The sequence below is a fragment of the Papio anubis genome, chromosome 2 (assembly GCF_008728515.1).
Source record: "Papio anubis isolate 15944 chromosome 2, Panubis1.0, whole genome shotgun sequence".
NCBI classification, from domain to species: domain Eukaryota; kingdom Metazoa; phylum Chordata; class Mammalia; order Primates; family Cercopithecidae; genus Papio; species Papio anubis.
This window is the reverse complement of record NC_044977.1, coordinates 67,141,361-67,162,305: the sequence shown is the minus strand read 5'-3', so window position 1 is coordinate 67,162,305 and position 20,945 is coordinate 67,141,361. Positions and strand designations below refer to the sequence as shown.

At 43.0% G+C, this 20,945-nt stretch overlaps 1 protein-coding gene across 2 annotated transcripts in view; it reads left to right on the top strand.

Moving 5' to 3' along the window:
• GXYLT2 (glucoside xylosyltransferase 2) overlaps window positions 1-20,945 on the top strand; it is an 80,288-nt gene that overhangs the window by 20,673 nt on the left and 38,670 nt on the right. For both annotated transcript variants that reach the window (XM_021934230.2, XM_031663201.1), the window contains exon 3: window positions 13,127-13,258. In XM_021934230.2, the coding sequence (XP_021789922.2) occupies window positions 13,127-13,258 (132 nt within the window). The remainder of the gene's footprint in view (window positions 1-13,126; window positions 13,259-20,945) is intronic.

The window sequence follows — 20,945 nt, the reverse complement described above, 5'->3', positions numbered from 1 at the left end:
TGAGTTGGAGTCTTGCCCTGTCACCCAGGCTGGGGTGCAGTGGCCAGATCTCGGCTCACTGCAAGCTCCGCCTCCCAGGTTTACGCCATTCTCCTGCCTCAGCCTCCCGAGTAGCTGGGACTACAGGCGCCCGCCACCTCACCCGGCTAGTTTTTTGTATTTTTTAGTAGAGACGGGGTTTCACCGTGTTAGCCAGGATGGTCTTGATCTCCTGACTTTGTGATCCACCCATCTCGGCCTCCCAAAGTGCTGGGATTACAGGCTTGAGCCACCGCGCCCGGCCCTAATTTTTGTATTTTTAGTGAAGACGGGGTCTCATCATGTTGACCAGGCTGGTCTTGAACTTCTGACCTCAAATGATCCACCTGCCTGTCCCTCCCAAAGTGCTGGGATTACAGGCATGAGCCACTGCAGTTGTTTTTTTTTTCCATATACAGTTGTGTATCTGTATGTTTGTACATATAGATATGCATATGTGTAATTACATACATATGTATATATCCTGATTAAATTGTATTTCTTTTACAAAATCAGGATTATACTGTGTATATTGTTGTGGAACTTGCTTTTCTGCACTGAAAACTGTATGATCAGCATTGCTCCCAGTCAGTACTCCTACATTCTTACCTCATTCTTTTTGGTGACTACATACTATTTTATTACGGGCCTGTGTCCTCATTTATTTGACTATTCCCATACTGAAGAATAGGTAATGAGTTTTTCCAGTACACAAGAAGAGCTTTGGAAAGGTCTCTTCCCCCAGGGTAGGTACACACATGACCTTCGCAGATCAGGCTTTGTTTTCCTTGAGAGTTTTCTCTTGCAGTACATTTTCAAATGGTGGCAGAGCGAGAAGCTGGTTTGCTTTGTGTCTACCGACTTGAGTCAACAGTGCTGTATGCTGTCACCAGGCTAGCTGCACTAATGAGAAATGCCCAATAAAAGCATGTTGGGCAGAGAAAGGCTAATAATAGAAAGATGGAAAATGTGTTATGTTTGAGTAGGAAAAAAAAAAATCACCTTGACATCTTTACCAAGAGAAACCATGGAGGAAATAGTCTTGGGGCTTTGGAATTGATTGGAAAATGCCTTGTAAAGGATCGGAATCAGGGGAAGGGTGAAGGAAAAAGGCTGCAACTCTATACAGTTAGCTCAGAGACTGAAGTGTAAGGGAAATGATAATGAGAGTATATAGCATTTGTTAAGGGCTTATGATTTATGAGTTCATCTCATTTAATCCTCATAATCTTCAAAGGTAACCTTTGAAGAAGGTAATTATTATATCCCAGTTTTACAGACTGAGATCATTGAGCTTAGAGAATTTTAGCGATTTGCTCATCAGGGTTCAGGTCAAGTTTATTGGCTCAACCTTCCAAGGAATTAATCGATATACCATACCACCTCCTGAACTAGTAGACAGAAGACTCAAATTCAGAACTCACCTCTAGTATGTACTTGCTATATGACCTTGGGTTAGTCTTTTGGCCTTTTTGAGCCTCAGTTCCCCATCTGCAACTTGAGGCTAGCAGGTTTGCCAAAAGAGATGATAGATCTGTAAATCTGGATAGGTCAGGTCAGGCTTCAGTAACAACTCCCCCAAAACTCAGATACTTTTCATGTGCCTGCAGCTTGTCTCCCAGGGGGCAGAGCCTCCATTCTGCACAGCCTCAGGTTTGGGACGGAAGTAGACTGAGGCGATTCATGTGTTAGCTACACTTACCAGAGCATTTGACATCGTTCGTGGGATGCCATGGCAGGAAAGAGACTAGAGAGTCATAACCCCGCCTTTCATTCCCGCAGTGTGGCAGTGACACAGGTCTTTCCATGCATGTTTAACTTGCTAGTAGTCACAAGCCCATCCAACTGTGGGGGGCTGAGAAGTGCTCTATGGGGCGGAACGAAGGGAAGCTGGCTATGCACAAACACTACTCATGTCTTGTACAATATCCATCTACCAAGTACTTAGTGAGTACCTGCTGCATGCTAAAAAGCAAGGATGTAGGGATGGAGCAGAACAAATACAGACTTGGACTTTAAAAGGGGAAGGGAAGGACCGAGTGTGGTGGCTCACACGTGTAATCCCAGCACTTTGGGAAGCAGAGGCGGGCAGATCACCTGAGGTCAGGAGTTCAAGATCAGCCTGGTCAACATGGCAAAACCCTGTCTCTACTAAAAATACAAAAATTAGCTGGCATGGTGGAGTGTGCCTGCAGTCCCAGCTACTCAGGAGGTTGAGTCAGGAGAATTGCTCGAACCTGGGAGGCGGAGTTGCAATGAGCTGAGATTGTGCCATTGCACTCTAGCCTGGGCGACAGAGAAAGACTCTGTCTCAAAAAGCAAACAAACAAACAAAAAACAAAAGGGAAGGGAAGGAAGATGTGTACGTGTAACCATATCTGTTTAGCAGGTTGTACTTTCCAAGGAGGCCCCCAGTGGTCCCACCTTCTGTTATTCACACGCTGGTATACTTCCCTCCTACACTGTCCCACGGTCCTCTGTGTGACTAATAGGACAGGGCGGAAGGGATGGTATGAGATTGGGTTACAAAAGGCACTTCACCTTCTACCTCGGGTCAGTGGGTCTGGGGGAAGCCAGCTACCGTGTCAGAGTAGCCCTCTGGAGAGGCCTGCATGGCCTCTGCATGGAACGGAGGCCCCTTGCCAACACTTGTATATGAGCTGGGAGGAAGATCCTCCAGCCCCTTCAAGCCTTCAGATGACCATAATCCTGTAATCTCATGAGAGGCCCTGAGGCAGAACAACCCAGCTCGTACATTCTCAACCGTAAGAAACTATGTAAAATCCTACATGTTTGAGGTTTTATTTTATTTACTTTTTATTTTTTTTGAGACAGGGTCTCACTCGGTTGCCCAGTGCAGTGGCACAATCATAGCTCACTGCATCCTTGAACACCTGGACTCAAGCAATCCTCCTGCCTCAGCATCGTCTCCATGCCTGGCTAATAAAAATATATATTATATATTTTTAAATATATATAATATATAAGTTGTGTGTGTGTGTATATATATAATTTTTTTTTTTTTTTGAGACAGCATCTCTCTCTGTTACCCAGGCTGGAGTGCAGTGGCACGATCTTAGCTCACGGCATTCTCTGCCTCCTGGATTCAAGAAATTCTCCTGCCTCAGCCTCCCAAGTAGCTGGGACTACAAGCCGCGCCGCCACGCCCAGCTAATTTTTGTATTTTTAGTAGAGACAGGGTTTCGTCACATTGGCCAGGCTGGCCTTGAACTCCTGACCTCAAGTGTTCTACCTGCCTCAGACTCTCAAAGTGCTGAGATTACAGGCATGAGTCACTCTGCCCGGCACTGGATAATATTTTATTTTTTGTAGAGATGGGGTCTCCCTGTGTTGCCCAGGCTGGTTTTGAACTCCAGGCTCAAGTGATCCTCCTGCCTTGGCCTCCCAAAGTACTGGGATTATAGGCACATGCCACCACGCCTGGCCTATTTGTGATCGTACGCTACTAAGTTTTGGGGTAATTTGTTGTAAGGCAACAGTTAATATATTACATATATATGTACATACACATGTACATACATACACAAACATGTATGTATGTATGAAATACATTATGCCAAATGTAATGCCATGTGTCATAAAAAGGATAAAAAGCCAGGCAGAAGTGCCTGGCTCTTTGTGAGGATGCCTGCCCTTGAAAAGAACTGAGGCCTCCAGCCAACAGCCAACCCCAAAGTCTAGACATGTGAGTGAATCAGCTTTCAGAAGATTCCAGCCACCAGCCTTCAAGGCTTCCAGCTGAGGCCCCAGACACTGTGGAGCAGAGTCAACCTGTCCCCTCCTCTGCGTTGTCTGAATTCCTGATCCATGAAATCTATAAGCATAATAAATGATTGTTTTATAGCACTAAGTTTCGGGGTAATTTTTTATGAGCTGTAGGAATTGGAACATTATAAATTAAGAGCTAAATTATATGGAAAAATTACTTGTGAAGTTGTGCTAGGGGTTGAATTTTCCTGATGACTGTATCCCTTTGATAGTTCATTTCCTCATGTTTTTATTAAACCAATGAAGCTCATCTAATGAAGGAAATTATGACAGGGTGTTAAAAACTAGGCAGGGGACAGGCATGATGGCTCACGCCTGTAATCCCAGCACTTTGGGAGGCCAAGGCCAGTGGATCACCTGAGGTCTGGAGTTCGAGACCAGCCTGGCCAACGTGGCAAAACCCCGTCTCTACTAAAAATACAAAAATTAGCCAGGCATGGTGGCATGTGCCTGTAGTCCCAGCTTCAGGGGAGTCTGAGGCATGAGAATCACTTGAACCTGGGAGGCGGAGGTTGCAGTGAGCCAAGATCATGCCACTGTACTCCAGCCTGGGTGACAGTGCAAGACTCTGTCTCAAAAAAAAAATAATAAAATAAAAATAATTTTTTAAAAAACTAGGTAGGCGTATACTACCATCACTTTCTTGTCCATGCAGGGATTATATTGCCAGTTTAGGTGCATCCTGCCTTTGCCCTTATGTAAGCCATAGAATTTCTCTCAGCTTCAGTTTGTCATCTGGGTTATGGGGCAAATGATACCCTGCTTGTGGTGGTGAGGCCGAATCAGATAAAGTATTTTTTTTTTATCCCACAAAGATTCTCTGAAACATCTCCTCTATGTTGGGCACTCTGTTAGGTCTAAAGAAATAGAACAGCCGTTTTGGTTCCTGCCAAGCCACTGGCACATGCTGAGGGGGTGGGCCGTGACCCTTCTCCAGGGCATTGTGGGCAACCCAGGGTTTTTTGGGGATAACTTCTGGGAAGCTCAGGGCCACCTATTTTTTACCTCAGGGTGAAAACAAAACAAAATGCCAGTTACCGTCATGATTCCTCCGAAGGCTGCAGTATGGGCGAGTTCTTCTGTATCTAATTAGACTTTTTAAAGTTGCATATGTACAGGATGTCTGGTGGTATTTGCCGTCTACATGGTAGATACTTCATATTTTAAAGTTTCATGTATTTTCGTCATCTCCCAACAGAGAAGTGGGAGATGCCAGCTAGTTGGTTTCTTAGCCTTTTCTGGCAACTCGGGATCAGGCATGTGGTTGAGATTCGGCTAAACTATACTCCTGCCCAACTCAGAATCAGGAAGTAGTGGGACGCACAAATAAGGAGGCTACCAATCCATTCTGGTGGTGGGGGCAGTCAGTATATATTTGTGTGTGTGTGTGTGTGTGTGTGTGCGCGCATGTACGTGCATGTGTATATGTGCATATGGGTGCACATGTGCGTGTGTGTGAGGGGGTGGCGAGAAGAGGGCTGCCATGGGAAGAATTGTCATCAGGAGGTTTCAGTGCCTGGCGTCAGAGGGGCAAACTGTGGCACTTGTGGTGATAGTAGCTGGGGTTTCCTTATCAGACTGGCTTGTGGTAGGCTCTGACTAACAGATGGAAAAGACACAGACGCCATAGAGCCTGGGTCTGGCTCAAGCTGGATCAGGGCATGGCCCCTGAGTCTGGTTCTCCAGCCCTCCCACTGGTCTTCTGAGCTACCTAATATCCTTTCATTACTTTCTTTTTGGCTTAAAGAACCTGAATTGAACCAGACGTGGTGGCTCACACCTGTAATCCCAACACTTTGAGAGGCCAAGGCGAGCTAAGGTCAGGAGTTTGAGACCAGCCTGGCCAACATGGTGAAACCCCGTTTCTACTAAAAATACAAAAATTAGCTGGGCACGGTGGCACACACCTGTAATCCCAGCTACTTAGGAGGCTGAGGCACGAGAATCGCTTGAACCTGGGAGTGGAGGTTGCATGAGCCGAGATGGCACCACTGCACTCGAGCCTGGGCAACAGGGTGAGACACCATCTCAAAAAGAGCCTGAATTGATTTTATTGTGCGCAACCTAGCATCCTGAGAGTACCACAAAGTAACTAAAACGTGGTGAGGAGATTTTTTTGTTTTGTTTTGTGTTTTTGTTTTTCCTTTAAAGAAAGGAAAAAAAAAGCACCAAAGGGCTGCTTTTAAGTAGTACCATATGCTTTTAGAGGACAGGGACCATGCCTCTTCATTATTCATTTCCTTTTTCTTTTGAGGATTTAGGAAAAATAGCCCAGAGAAAGAGATGATAAGGTATTCTTCAGTAGTTTAAAGACATATGCAATTGGAATTAGATTTCTTCCGTGTTGCTCTGCAGGACAAAACGAGGCGTGATGTGGAGGAGGTCTCAGGCAGCTGGTTCTGATTCCATGCAAGGAGCCCTTTTTAAAGGTATTGGGGGAGCTGGGCACGGTGGCTCATGCCTGTAATCCCAACACTTTGGGAGGCCAAGGCGGGCAGATCACCTGAGGTCGGGAGTTCGAGACCAGTCTGGCCAACATGGTGAAACCCCGTCTCTACCAAAAATACAAAAATTAGCCCGTGTGGTGGCACGCACCTGTAATCCCAGCTACTCAGGAGACTGATGCAGGAGAATTGCTTGAACCTGGGAGGCAGAGGTTGCAGTGAGCCAAGATCACCCCACTGCACTCCAGCCTGGGTGACAGAGGGAGATCCTGTCTCAAAAAAAATAAATAAATAAGAGGTATTGGGTTTCTCATTACTAGAGGAGCAAGCTGAGGCTGGCCCAGCACTTTCAGGGACGTCCATGGAGGACTTGGGAAAGGTAAGGGCTGCACTTCACTGTCACTGTGTGGTTGTTGTTGTCTTACCTTCGTGGTCATTATTAGAGGTTTCCTCGTTTTAGATGCATGGTCATTTGGCACCTCCCTGACTCCTCTGAAGTTGGGTGTGATTGTGTGATTTGCTTTGGCCAATGAACGTGGGTGACAGTGATGAGTGTCACTTTTAACATAAAATATGTCACTTCCTGGTGGAAACTTAAGATCTAGTGTGTGTTTTGCCACACTTCCTTCTCTTGCATCTGCGTTCACTGATGTGAGTTGAGATGGAGCCTCCATGAGTTTGGCCCCTGAGCGAGAATATTGAGCACAGCCCCTTGCCAGTCTGAAGATGTAGCAGGAACAAGAAATAAACTTTAGGAAAAAAAAAAAAGAAAAGAAAAACACCTTAAAATAAACTTTTTTGGGGTTAGGGGGAGAGATGGGGTCTTGCTATATTGCCCAGGCTGGTCCCAAACTCCTGGTCTCAAGTGATCCTCCAATCTTGATCTCTCAAAGTGTTGAGTTTATAGGTATGAGCCACAACACCTGGCCATAAATTCTTGATAACCCTAGTTTATCCTGACTGATGCAACTGAGTTTGTTTTTTGTTTGTTTGTTTTTGTTTTTGTTTTTGAGATGGAGTCTCACTCTGTTGCCCAGACTGGAGTGCAGTGGCATGATCTCCACTCACTGCAACCTCTGCCTCCTGGGTTCGAGTGCTTCTTGTGCCTCATCCACCTGAATAGCTGGGATTACAGGAATGCACTACCACACCTAGCTAATTTTGTATTTTTTAGTAGAGATGGGAGTTTCACCATGTTGGCCAGGCTGGTCTCGAACTCCTGACCTTAGGTGATCCGCCCACCTCGGCCTCCCAAATTTTGAGATTACAGACATGAACCACCTCGCCCAGCCGCAATTGAGTTTTAACGGCTTCATCGTATCTAGTGTGTTATTGGAAGCCAGCCAAACCCATGTGAAAGCAATGTAATGGAGTTGAGATCCTAAAAGTCTTCTATTCCGTAACATTTGTAGATGCTCAAAAATATTTTTTTATAACTTCAAAAGAATGAATGAACCTGCAAGAAAGGAGGAGTTACCTACTGAGGTAAAGGATGAAGTGGGCGGTTAGATTGACAAAGGTAGTCAAACCTTTCTGAAGAGAGGATGCTAACAATCAGAGTGGTGAGGATTTTTTTGTTTTTGTTTTTGTTTTTGTTTCTTTGAGACAGGGTCTCACATTGTCATCCAGGTTGGAGTGCAGTGGCGCCATCACAGCTCACTGCAGCCCCAGCCTCCCAGACTGTTAGAGGATGCAGAGAGCCAAGGGAGCCACTGGACCATGTGAATTTCCCATTTTTTTTTGAGGGCTGATTTTGGGCTGTCGTGCAGTGGTACATTTGTACTGGTATTTATACCCAGTATTTGTGCCATTGTTCATTCTGACTGGTCAGCACTGTCATACTGAGAGTTTATGCCTAGTGTCAGTTCTAATGGATCTGTGCGATTATACTGGGTAAATACTAGGTAATGCCTGGTGTGGGTTCTAATTGGTCAGTGCCCTTCATATATCAAATGTCAAATACTTTTTCTGTCACTCCTTTCCTCATTCAGAATGTTAAAGTGTTTCCAATGATGTATTTTTAAAAATGTTTATATCCCAGCCTGGGGAACATGGCAAAACCTTGTCTCAATAAAAAATAGAAAAATTAGCCAGGCATGATGGTGTGCACCTGTGGTCCCAGCTACTTGGGAGGCTGAGGTGGGAGGATTACCTGAGCCCAGGGAGGTCAAGGCTGCAGTGAGCCTTGATCATGCCACTGTACTCCAGCCTGGGCGACAGAGTGAGGCCCCATCTCAAAAAAAAAAAAAAAAGTTTATGTGGCTATATAAACAATATATGTACATGGTAAAAACCAGTAAATTCATAAATAATAAATGGAAAAAAACCCATTACACTAATGCTCAGGGAGAACAGTTTTGGTGTATATATATAATACTTATTTCCATTCCTTTTCTTTTCATATCACCATCAGAAATGGGATCTCTTTTATATCACTGACGCTCATATTACTGAGTTTCCTCTAAAGTGAGATGACCAGTGTTTCCTGGAAAACAGCAGATAGTAACTATTTTAGGCTTTGCAGGCTGTATGGTCTCTATCCCAACTACTCAATGTGCTATTTAGAGCATAAGCAGCCACAAACAATATATAAACAAATGGGTGTGGCTGTGTTCTGGTAACATTTTACTTATGGGCACTGAGATTTGAATTTCATATAATTGTCACAAAATATTATTCTTGTTTTGATCTTTTAAAACTATTTAAGAATGCCGAACCATTCTTGGCATGGCTTGTGTACTCTTTGTGGCAGGCTAGGTTTGGCTCTGGTACTACCATAATTTGCTGACCCCAGTTCTGTGATATTGTCACTAATGACTACATTGTATTCTGTTATATAGACAGACCCTGGAGCTTATTTAACCAATCTCTTCTTTAGATTGTTTCTAATTTATCATTGTTACAAACAACACTAAAACAAACAATCTTGTAATAAACAAGTGTCCATTTTTGAAATTTTTCCTTAGGAGTAATTCCTAGAATTGTTGTAACAATGGGAAGGCATTAACTCAAAAAAATTAAGAAGGGCCAGCCACGGTGGCTCATGCGTGTAATCCTAGCACTTTGGGAGGATGAGGTGGGCAGATTGCCTGAGCTCAGGAGTTTGAGACCAGTCTGGGAAACATGGCGAAACCCCCATCTCTACCGAAAATACAAAAAAATTAGCTGGGCATAGTGGTGCATGCCTGTAATCCCAGCTACTCGGGAGGCCGAGGCATGAGAATTCCTTGAAACCGGGAGGCAGAGAGTACAGTGAGCTGAGATCATGCCACTGCACTCCAGCTTGGGCGACAAAGCAAGGCTCTGTCTCAAAAAAAAAAAATTAAGATACACAGATGGCAAAAAAGCATATGAAAAGATGTTCAGTGTCATATGTGATTTGAGCATTTGTAACTTAAGGTAATAATGAGACACCACTACACACCTATTTGAATGGCTAAAATCTAGAACCGTGACAACACCAAATGCTGGTGAGGATGTGGAGCAACAGGAACTCTCATTCATTGCTGATAAGAATGCAAAATCATGCAGCCACTTTGGAAGATGGTTTGGCAGTTTCTTAGAAAGCTGAATATAGGCTTACCATACAATCCAGGAATTGACCTCGTTAAGTATTTACCCAAATGAGTAGAAAACTTATGTCCACACAAAAACCTGTACACAGATGTTTGCAGCAGCTATATTCACAATTTCCCAAAACTGGAAGCAACCAAGATATCCTTCAGTAGGTAAATGGATAAACAAACTGTGATAGATTCATACCATAGCATACAGTATTATCATTTTTTTAAATTTTTTTTTTGAGACGGAGTCTCACTCTGTCGCCCAGGCTGGAGTACAGTGGCGTGATCTCTGCTCACTGCAAGTTCCACCTCCCGGGTTCATGCCATTCTCCTGCCTCAGCCTCCCAAGCAGCTGGGACTACAGGCACCCGCCCCCACGCTCAGCTAATTTTTTTGAGCATACAGTATTATTAAATGATAAATTAAAAAATGAGCTATCAAGCTACAAAAAGACATGTAGGAGACCTAAATGCATATTGCTAAATGAAAGAAGCCAGTCTGAAAAGGCAATGTACTATGTGATTCTAACTATATCACATTCTGGAAAAGTTAACATGAAGAGCCTGTAAAAAGATCAGTATTTGGCCAGGCACGGTGGCTCACACCTGTAATGCCAGCACTTTGGGAGGCCAAGGCGTGTGGATCATCTGAGGTCGGGAGTTCGAGACCAACCTGACCAACATAGTAAAACGCTGTCTCTACTAAAAATACAAAAAGTAGCTGGGTCGTAGTGGCAGTCACCTGTAATCCCAGCTACTCAGGAGGCTGAAGCAGGAGAATTGCTGGAACTTGGGATGCAGAGGTTGCAGTGAGCTGAGATTGCACCATTGCACTCCAGTCTGGGCAACAGAGTGAGACTCTGTTTCCAAAAAAAAAAAAAAAAAAAGAAGAAGAAGAAGAAGAAGAAATTCAGGTGAGAGAGGGCAGGAATGTTGAAAAGTTGGAGCAGAGAGGATTTTTAGGGTAGTGACACTATTCTGTATGATACTATAATGATAGATATATGATGTGCATTTGCCAAAATCCATAGAAAGAGTGTACAACAGAAAGAATTAACACTAATGTAAACTGTGGACTTTAGTTAGTAATAGCATATTGATATTGACTTATCAGTTGTAACAAATATACCACGTGAATGCAAGATGTAAATAATAGGGGAAAGTGTAGGACAGGGGGAAGAGAGAGGCTATCTGGAAACTGATTTCTGCTCAATTTTTCTTTTTTGTTGTTTGTTTTCATTGTTGTTCTTGTTTTTAAAATTTTTTTTTTCTGTCACCCAGACTGGAGTGCAGTGGTCCCGTCTTGACTCACTGCAGCCTCCACCTTCCGTGTTGATGTGATTCTCCTGCCTCAGCCTCCTGAGTAGCTGGGACTACAGGCATGCCACCACTTCTGGCTAATTTTTGCATTTTTAGTAGAGATGGGGTTTCACCATGTTGGCCACGCTGGTCTCGAACTCCTGACCTCAAGTGATCCACCCGCCTTGGCTTCCCGAAGTCACAGGATTATAGGCATCAGCCACCGCTCCTGGCCTTGTTTTTAATTTTTTTAGAGGCAGGTCTTGCTATATTGCCCTGGCTGGTCTCAAATTCCTGGGCTTAAGCAATCTTCCTGCCTTAGCCTCCCAAAATGTTAGGATTACAGGCGTGAGCCACCAACACCTGGCTGACTTTCTGTAGACATTAAACTGCTCTAAAATCTAAAAGTGTATTTTAAAAATTTTGTTATAAAATTAATATATGCAAAGAAAGTAATATATACTTATTATAAAAGTTCTAAAGAATATGGAAATGTAGCCCGAGGAAACGAAACCACCATCACCAGCTATAGAGGTGCCCACTTTTAATAATTCAGTGCATATCCGTCTAGATTTTTCTCTACATATAAAATGTACATGCATATGTGTGTGTCTATGTGTATGTGTGTGTATATATATATATATTTTAGAGTCTCACTTTGACCCTCAGACTGGAGTGCAGTGGCACGATCTCAACACACTGCAACCTCCACCTCTGCCTCCCAGGTTCAAGTGATTCTCCTGCCTCAGCCTCCTGAAGTAGCTGGGATTACAGGTGCCCACCACCACGCCAGCTAATTTTTGTATTTTTAGTAGAGATGGGATTTTGCCATGTTGGCCAGTCTGGTCTCAAACTCCTGACCTCAAGTGATCCACCCGCCTGGGCCTCCCAAAGTGCTGGGATTACAGGTGTGAGCCACTACGCCCGGCCTCATGCATATATTTTTTCCTATAAGACAGAACCATTCATTCAGAGAGTAGTGAAGAAATTAAAAAAAAAAAAAAGAACCATATTATAATTTTTTTGCACTTTGCTTTTTCCAAAACCAAACTATATGTTATAACCATTTTCCATGTCAGTACCTATCTACATAACAGAATACGATGCAGTCATTAGTGACAAGGATATAGAACTGAGGTCAGCAAACTATGGGAGTACAAGAGCCAAATCCAGCCTGCCACAAATAACACAAAAGACATCTACTTTATTCTAACTGGACCTTATTCTATGTTTAGTTTTTAATTTAATTTAATTTTTATTTTTTTGAGACACAGTCTCGCTCTGTCACCCAGGCTGGAGTGCAGTGGCAGGATCTCACTGCAACCTCTGCCTCCCTGGTTCAAGCAATTCGCGTGTGTCAGCCTCCCGAGTAGCTGGGACTACAGGCATGTGCCACCGCGCCCAGCTGATTTTTGTGTTTTTTAGCAGGGATGGGGTTTTGCTGTGTTGGCCAGGCTCGTCTTGAACTTCTGGCCTGAAGAGATCCACCCGCCTCAGCCTCCCAAAGTGCTGGGATTACAGGCATGAACTACCACCTCTGGTCCCTCTACCTGTACTTTATTATGTAGTTCTATCATACTTAATTGTCCCAATTCCTTATCATTGAACATTTTGATTGTTCCCAAGTTTGCTGGGATTTTTTCCTCCTTCCAAGCTGCTAAGTTCATAAGTTTTGTTATTACAAACTAGGTTGTGGTGAATGTCCTTGTACCTCCGTCTTTTGGGGTGTTGTTACCAGTTTCCAAGTTGCCCTTTTGGAAGTTTGTTCACATCTATACTCACCGCTGCAGTTTCTCAACACTGTTGCCAACTCTGAATGTTATTTCAAAAAATCTTAGCAATTTTAGTAGGAGTAAATACTCTTTCATTTAGTGAACGTTCATAGTGGTGATGAAGTTAGACTTTCTGTGTAAGTTGCCTGAATAATTTCCATTTGACCATCCAGAAGCTTCCCAGGTGTTTTCCCTATTTCCCGGGGCCTAATCACCCTTCCCTTGCTTTCCATGTTTTTCAGTTGCGCCAGTGGCCTGACTCATATACAAAGAAGTTTGAGCACAGAATCTACCCCATCACATTTTCTGTTGGAAACCCTCAGGAGTGGAAGAAATTGTTCAAACCCTGTGCTGCCCAGAGACTCTTTCTTCCGGTAGGAACATCTGTTTTTAATAAGATGTAACTTGCTCTTGGAAATAAGGTAAAATTAGCTGAGATGTGTGTAGACACATTTAACTTAACCGCTGAAAACGTGTGTCTCTTGGATTCTGGAGCTGATGCTCTAAGTCTGCAGCATGTAGAGAGGATCCCTGTGTTCTGGAGGTTGTCATACTGAAAGACTGAGGGACTGTGAGCATTCATATCCTGTCTTGGATCATTGGTCTTTGTGACTATGGCTCCATCATTTACTGGCCCCTGGGAACCTTGTTAAATCCCCCAACTTCACTAACTTCAGTTTTATCCATAGGCTTGGCACATAGCTGACCCTCAATAAATATTAGCTTTGATTATTGTTATTTCTCTTATAACAATAACAACTACTAGTTATGGCCGTGCTAGGCTATCATTCCAAAAGGGCCCAGAATTTTGGTTTAGTCTTTTAGTTTAATTAATTTTTAAATTGCATGTTTTTGTTTCCTTTTTTAAAATATTGAGGCCAGCAAGGTGGCTCACACTTATAATCCCAGTACTTTGGGAGGCCAAGGCAGGCTGATGGCTTGAGCACAGGAGCTTGAGACCAGCATGGGCAACATGGCGAAATCCCATCTCTACAAAAAATACAAAAATTAGGCGGGGGGCGGTGGTTCACGTTTATAATCCCAGCACTTTGCGAGGCTGAGGCAGGTGAATCACCTGAGGTCAGGAGTTCAAGACCAGCCTGGCCAACATGGTGAAACCCTGTCTCTACTAAAAATACAAAAATTAGCCAGGCGTGGTAGTGTGTGCCTGTAATCCCAGCTACTCAGGAGGCTGAGGCAAGAGAATCGCTTGAACCCAGGAGGCAGAGGTTACAGTGAGCCAAGATCATGCCACTGCACTCCAGGCTGGGCAACAAGAGTGAAACTCCATCTCAGAAAAAAAAAAAAAAAAAAATTAGCTGGGCATGGTGGCGCATGCCTGTAGTCCTAGTTACTTGGGAGGCTGAGGTGGGAGGATCATCTGAGCTCAAGAGGTTGAGGCTGCAGTGAGCCATGATCGCACCATCACACTCCAGCCTACGTGACAGAGTGAGACCCTGTCTCAAGAAAGTAAATAAATAAATACAATTTTAAAAATCAAATAATAAAAATAAAATATTAAGTAGAAAAAAGATATATCAAAAGTGAGAATAATATTATGCAGGGATGGCAACTTTGAACTGTCAGTTGCTGCTCTAAATTTTGTGAGGGATTCGTGCCTTCCATAGATATTTGTTGAGTGCCCATTAGGGTGCTGGGCCCTGGCTCAGTGATGGTGACACGGTAATAAGACAGCCGTGATCCTGTTTCCTTGGAGCTTGAGTCTAGTAGGGCCTTGAACAAACAATTAGAAGTATGACCAGTACTAAGAGGAGATAGTCTCATGGATGTATATAACATGGGGTTCCATCCTGGTCTGAGAGAGATCATAGAAGGTTCTCTTGAGGCAGTGGCATATCTTTTTTTGTAGAGATGGGGTCTTGCTATATTGCTCAGGCTGATCGTGAACTCCTGCGCTTAAGTGATCCTCTTGCCTTGGCCTCCTAACCATGCCTGCCCAGCAGTGGCATTTATGCAGAGACATGAATAAAGGAGAAGTAAGGGTTACTAGGTGACAAGGGCCTTGGGGGTCATGAGAGAAAAGAGGGTTCCAGGCAGATGGAACAGTATATACAAAGGCCCTAAGGTGGGAAGGGCCATGTTTAAGAAAATAAAAGAACGTCATAGTAACCAAAAAACAGAAAGTGAGATGAGAGTGAAGCAGTCAGTAGAGACTGGAGCTTGCAGATCAGCAAGCCATCTTTGTCTTTTTTTTTTTTTTTTTTTTTTTTTTTTTTTAGAGATAAGGTCACTCTCTGTTGCCCCTGTTGGAGTGCAGTGGTGCATTCATGGCTCACTGCAGCCTCCAACTCCCGGGCTCAAGTGATCCTCCCACCTGAGCCTCACAATTAGCTGAGACTACAGGTGTAAGCCACCATGCCTAGCTAATTTTTTTTATTTTTTGTAGAGATGATGTCTTGCTATGTTGCCAGTGTGGTCACATACTCCTGGGCTCAAGCGGTCCTCCCACCTTGACCTCCCACAGTGCTGGAATTACAGATGTGAGCCACAGCACCCAGCCCAGTCTTTTTCTTAAGGGCAGTGGGAAGCCATTGGATGATTTTTTGCAGCAAGTGGCATGTTCTAACTTGCGTTTTAAAGAAGACACTCTGGTTTACGGCAGCGTGGACAGGGTTGGTGAAGCCAGTTCACTAACTTGGCTTGGGCTTTGATGCTTGCCTTAGAGATGGATAATGGACCTGCCTGAAACAGAATTTACCAACCTTCCTGACTGGCTTGTTGTAAGAGTTGAAGGGGAAGTGATATGAAAAGGATTTTAGCAGGTTTTTTTTTTTTTTTTTTTAACCTGAACAACTGTTAAGGTTGATCCTTTTGAAATTGCCAATATTCAACCATTAATGACCTACAAAAAAGGCAATTTCTTATGGCTCAACCTAAGGAATAAATGGCAGGATTTAGGGATAGAAGAGAGAGGGAAAAGCATTTTTGGTAAATGGGTCAAATGAGTTTGATTTGGGACATATTTTGATTTTGAGGTGCCTGAGGATACTCAAGCAGAAGGAATCTTCACATCTATCGGTCTGGAAACCCTAACTGGAGAGTAGCACTTTTAGCATTTCCTACGCAGAGACCTGTGAGCAGAATAAACCCTGAATGAATTGCTGGCAGCAATCAGCTGCCCAAGCTCACTTGCTCATTACGTCATCTATTTTTCTTTTCTTTTCTTTCTTTTTTTTTTTTTTTTTGAGACGGAGTCTCACTCTGTCTCCCAGGCTGGAGTGCAGTGGCACAATCTTAGCTCACTGCAACCTCCGCCTCCTGGGTTCAAACAATTCTCCTGCCTCAACCCCCCAAGTAGCTGGGATTTCGGTGCATACCACCATGACCCGCTAATTTTCGTATTTTTAGTAGAGACAGGGTTTCACCATGTTGGTCAGGCTGACCTTGAACTCCTGACCTCAGGTGTTCCGCCCATCTTGGCCTCCCAAAGTGCTGGGATTACAGGCATGCGCCGGTGTGCCTGGCCACATCATCTATTCTTCACATGTCACAGACTTTTATACATATGGTGAGATAGGATTAGTCACATAAAAACTGGGGTAGGAAAAGACTCCCTTCAGTTGACACGAAAATCTCTAGGTTGGTGATATAAAAACTGATTACTCTTTGAGGTGAGAGAAAATGTTAGGTTTCTGTTTCTTGTCTCCATTTGTGCAAAAAATAAGTATTAGAAAACCAAAGGTAATGTTGGGAAATGGTCTTCCCATTCTATCCAAAATATTAGCTACCCAATGGAACTACATTTGAATTTTTGTTGACCTTGAATTGTGACTTTATTACCATTATTTAAAAAAAAACAAATTCATCACCTAATGGCTTTAATTCTTTCCCAGCTAAGTAAGTGCTTGGTTTTGAATGACAAATGGGTGCTGGCATTCCTTATCTGCTTCTGATAATGGAAATGAGCCCTCTTTAAAAATAATGAAGAGAGATTGTGGTTGACAGGACATTTACCTTTTCCTAGTTGTATATCACAACAGCAGATTATGAACATGGCATTTTTGGGCATCAGTGAGATGTATTGATCTTGAGCGTAATTTGAAATAAAGTCTAGGTCGTGTTTTCCTTGGAATTCATCTCTACAAAAGCAGATCGGGTGTGCTGCCTCAGGAGCACAGAGAAAATGGAGATCCTAAAGTGCAAACATTCTATCAGGCAATCAGTGGACTGAGGACCATGGTCCCACCCATTTTCCAAGAGGTTGTCATCTACCCAAAACTGCGAAAGAGACCCTCTCTCAACTAAGATTTTACTGTCTGAATAATATCAGAGCATAAGTCTTTGGAACTCAAACCTATTAGATTCTCAAGTGCAATTAGTGTGATTCAGATCCCACCAATTCAAAATTTACGAACTCCTAGAAATCAGTGGACATTGACTGCTCTCCTTCTGTGAATAATGGTCCTGTGGCATGGGACCATTATGAATGCAAACTAAATTGCAGATGGCTTGATTAAGCATTCTAAAATGCATATTTCTTTCAGGTAATTCAGAAGCTTAAAATATTTAAAACAATATGCCAATTACAAATAAATCAAATGTGTTCATTAAAATTGATTCTGGAATACTTTTCTCTTTTTTTCTTTGTAAAGGCCAGAAATCCTTTACATCTGTAGGAGTAATTGAGTTGTATGAATTCACATCACCTTTCCCCCAATTAATTGGAAGTAGTGAGATTTTATAATAGATCTGTACATTTTGCTACACGCTGTGCCTGTTTAATTTTGAAGACTTCTCTCCTTAATAACAGTGGTCCTCTGGGAATCTTAGAGATAGGTAAAACATGACAAACATCACTGGATTGCAGAACCTTTAGAGACATTATTTGTAAGTGGCACCCAATATGGTAATTTGAGGTAGAGTAAGGTTCTATCCATACCTTACCCAGGGAGAAATGTTTTTGTTTTTGTTTTTACCAAGTTTTAATAAGCTCCAAGCTTATAATAATGTCTGATATCTTTTTTTGCTCCCAACATTCACCATAGATATCTATATTTAAGGAAGGGGTTAGAGAGGGTCTCACTCTGTTGCCCAGGCTAGAGTGTAGTGGTGCAATCATGGATCACTGCAGTGTCAACCTCCCAGGCTCAAGTGATCCTCTCACCTAAGCCTCCTGAGTAGCTGGGACCACAGGTACACACCACCATGCCCAGCTAATTTTTAAAATTTTTGTAGAGACAAGAGTCTCACCATGTTGCCCAGGCTGGTCTCTAACTCCTGGGCTCAAATGATCCTCCTTCCTAGGCCTCCTAAAGTGCTGGGATTATAGGTGTGAGCCACTGCGCCTGATCAAATTAATTATGGCTTCAGCCAGGCTTGGTGGCTCACACCTGTAATCCCAGCATTTTGGGAGGCCGAGGTGGGCAGATCACAAGGTCAGGAGTTCAAGACCAGCCTGGCCAACATGGTGAAACCCTGTCTCTACTAAACATACAAAAATTAGCTGGGCGTGGTGGTGGGCACCTGTAATCCCAGCTGCTCAGGAGGCTGAGGCAGGAGAATCATTTGAACCTAGGAGGCAGAGGTTATGCTGAGCCAAGATCATGCCATTACATTCCAGCCTGGGCGACAGAGCGACACTCCCTCTCAAAAAAAAAAAAAAAAAAGTGCTGGGATTACAGGTGTGAGCCACCGCACCTGGCCAAATTAGTTATAGCTTTAACCTGTAAATGTATTCTTAAAGTTTTCTTACTCCATATTTCCAAGAAACTTGTCCCACTCCTTAATATTTCAAAGGACTACCATGCCAAATAAAGATAAATCTTAGATTATCTAGCTTTTAGATACTGTAGTGAAAGCAACAACATATAATCTTCTCTTTTCCACTTATGGCTTGTTAAAGAGACCCGTAACTGGTTCCAGTGTTTTGAAATCTGCATGCTTACCAATGATGTCTTCATGAGTTAGCTGTAGGCTAATGGAAAAGGGAGGCTTATCATACTTTTTAGAACTTTTTATAATTAAGGTCAGACCTTTATATTATTATTAATATTACATCTCAGTATTTGCAATTAACATTGAGACATCCTTGCAACAAATCCTTTGGATATTAACAAATATTGACACACATATAGGAATATATTAAAAATCCTTATTAAGGGGAACATCAATTAGAATCACCATAAATGATGTTTATACATTTCATCAAGCACCAAGAGGCCATAAATTATTTGGATGAGATTAGCTACCTAAATGATTACATGAAATGACCCTAGATACCAATTTTGTTGAACAAGCTTTCCACAGTACTTATCATTTACTCATACACTATTAAAAGTTTGACATTCAGGATATTAGCTACAACTCTTGGTTATATGTGAGAGAAACTCAAGTCCAACTAGCAAAGAAGGAAATTAATTTATTGGCTTATCTAACTACAAAGTCCACACTGTAGGACTGATTCCAAGCACAGCTAGATCCAGAAGCTCACATAATGTCATCAGGACTCTGTCTCTCTCTTTCAGTCCCTTGCAAGGCTACTCCATAAGCATAATGATTGCTCAAAGCAGCCTGAAATCCAAATTCTAGCAGCTTAGCAACTACGGCAGAAAAAGAGCATGGCAAGGTAGCAACTTCCAAAATGGTGGCATTAGGAGCCCTGTGGTGGCTGGGTACGGTGGCTCATGCCTGTAATCCCAGGACTTTGGGAGGCCGAGGTGGGCGGATCACGAGGTCAAGAGATCGAGACCATCCTGGCTAACATGGCGAAACCCCGTCTCTACTAAAAAAAAATATTAAAAAATTAGCTGGGCTTGGTGGCAAGCGCCTGTAGTTCCAGCTACTTGGGAGGCTGAGGCAGGAGAATGGTGTGAACCTGGGAGGTGGAGCTTGCAGTGAACAGAGACCGTGTGCCACTGCACTCCAGCCTGAGCAACAGAGCGTGACTCCGTCTCAAAAAAAAAAAAGGAGCCCTGTGGAATTGCTCCCCAGTGAAACAAGCATAATTTGTGAAAATTATTTTTAAAGCAACTATCTAAATACTTTGGAAATTGTCCTAAGGACCTAGGCAAATGAAGGAACATTTATTCAAGAAAATCTACTAAAACTTGGTAAAAGAGTGAGAATCTGTGACATTTGAACCACAGTCTCCCTCCTTCCCCCTTCCAGTTCAGTGTGATAAAAATTCACCTTCAGGTAGTTCATTCAAGAACACGGATTTCTCTCTCTCTCCAGCTCCCAGTTGAGGAATATGGTATCTCCTTGGGAGACTCAGGCCATCAGCATTTCTAATTGCTACTAGCTAGCTATGTGTTGTAGAGCCTAAATTCCATGGAGGTGTGGCCAGAAGCCAGGGTGCTTCTTAATTAAGAGGAGGCTTGCAGCTTCATGTGAACAGCAAGCTAAACCATAGGCCAGTTAGTTTATAAGGGAGAGCCAGAGGACAATGCAGGTAAAAAGTGCCCTCCTGGTGTCATAACAGACATCACAGACTGGCAAACATGGTGAAACTCTGTCTCTACTAAAAATAGAAAAATTAGCCAAGTGTGGTGGACTATGCCTGTAGTCCTAGCTACTCAGGAGGCTGAGGCAGGAGAATCACATGAACCCAGGAGGCAGAGGATATAGTGAGCCGAGATCGTGCCGTTGCACTCCAGTCTGGGTAACAGAGTGAGACTCTGTCTCAAAAAAAAAAAAAAGAAACAAATTAACAACATCAAAAAGAGTCATTAATTCCAGGAAAACAGGAAAATCACTTGTACAGAGAGGGAAAGTATTGCTACTCATTTTGTGGCTTCACTGGAAATAATGTTTGCACGGCCATCATAATACTGTATATTGGTCTAAATGATATTTTGATATAATTGTATTAGAGGATGTGAAGGTATATGTGTGGGGTTGGGAATTTGTGTGAAAGAGAGCTAAAACCTATTCTTCCAGCATAGGAAGTTAATAGATAAGGTATATTATTTAGAGACATGGAGGTATATACCTACAGAATAAATTTAAATAATTGGAATTGGTGGTTTTCTCTGGGAAGAAAATGTTGGAGAATATGGTGGAGGACATAGAGGAAGGTCCGTTTTTACTTCTTTGTCCATA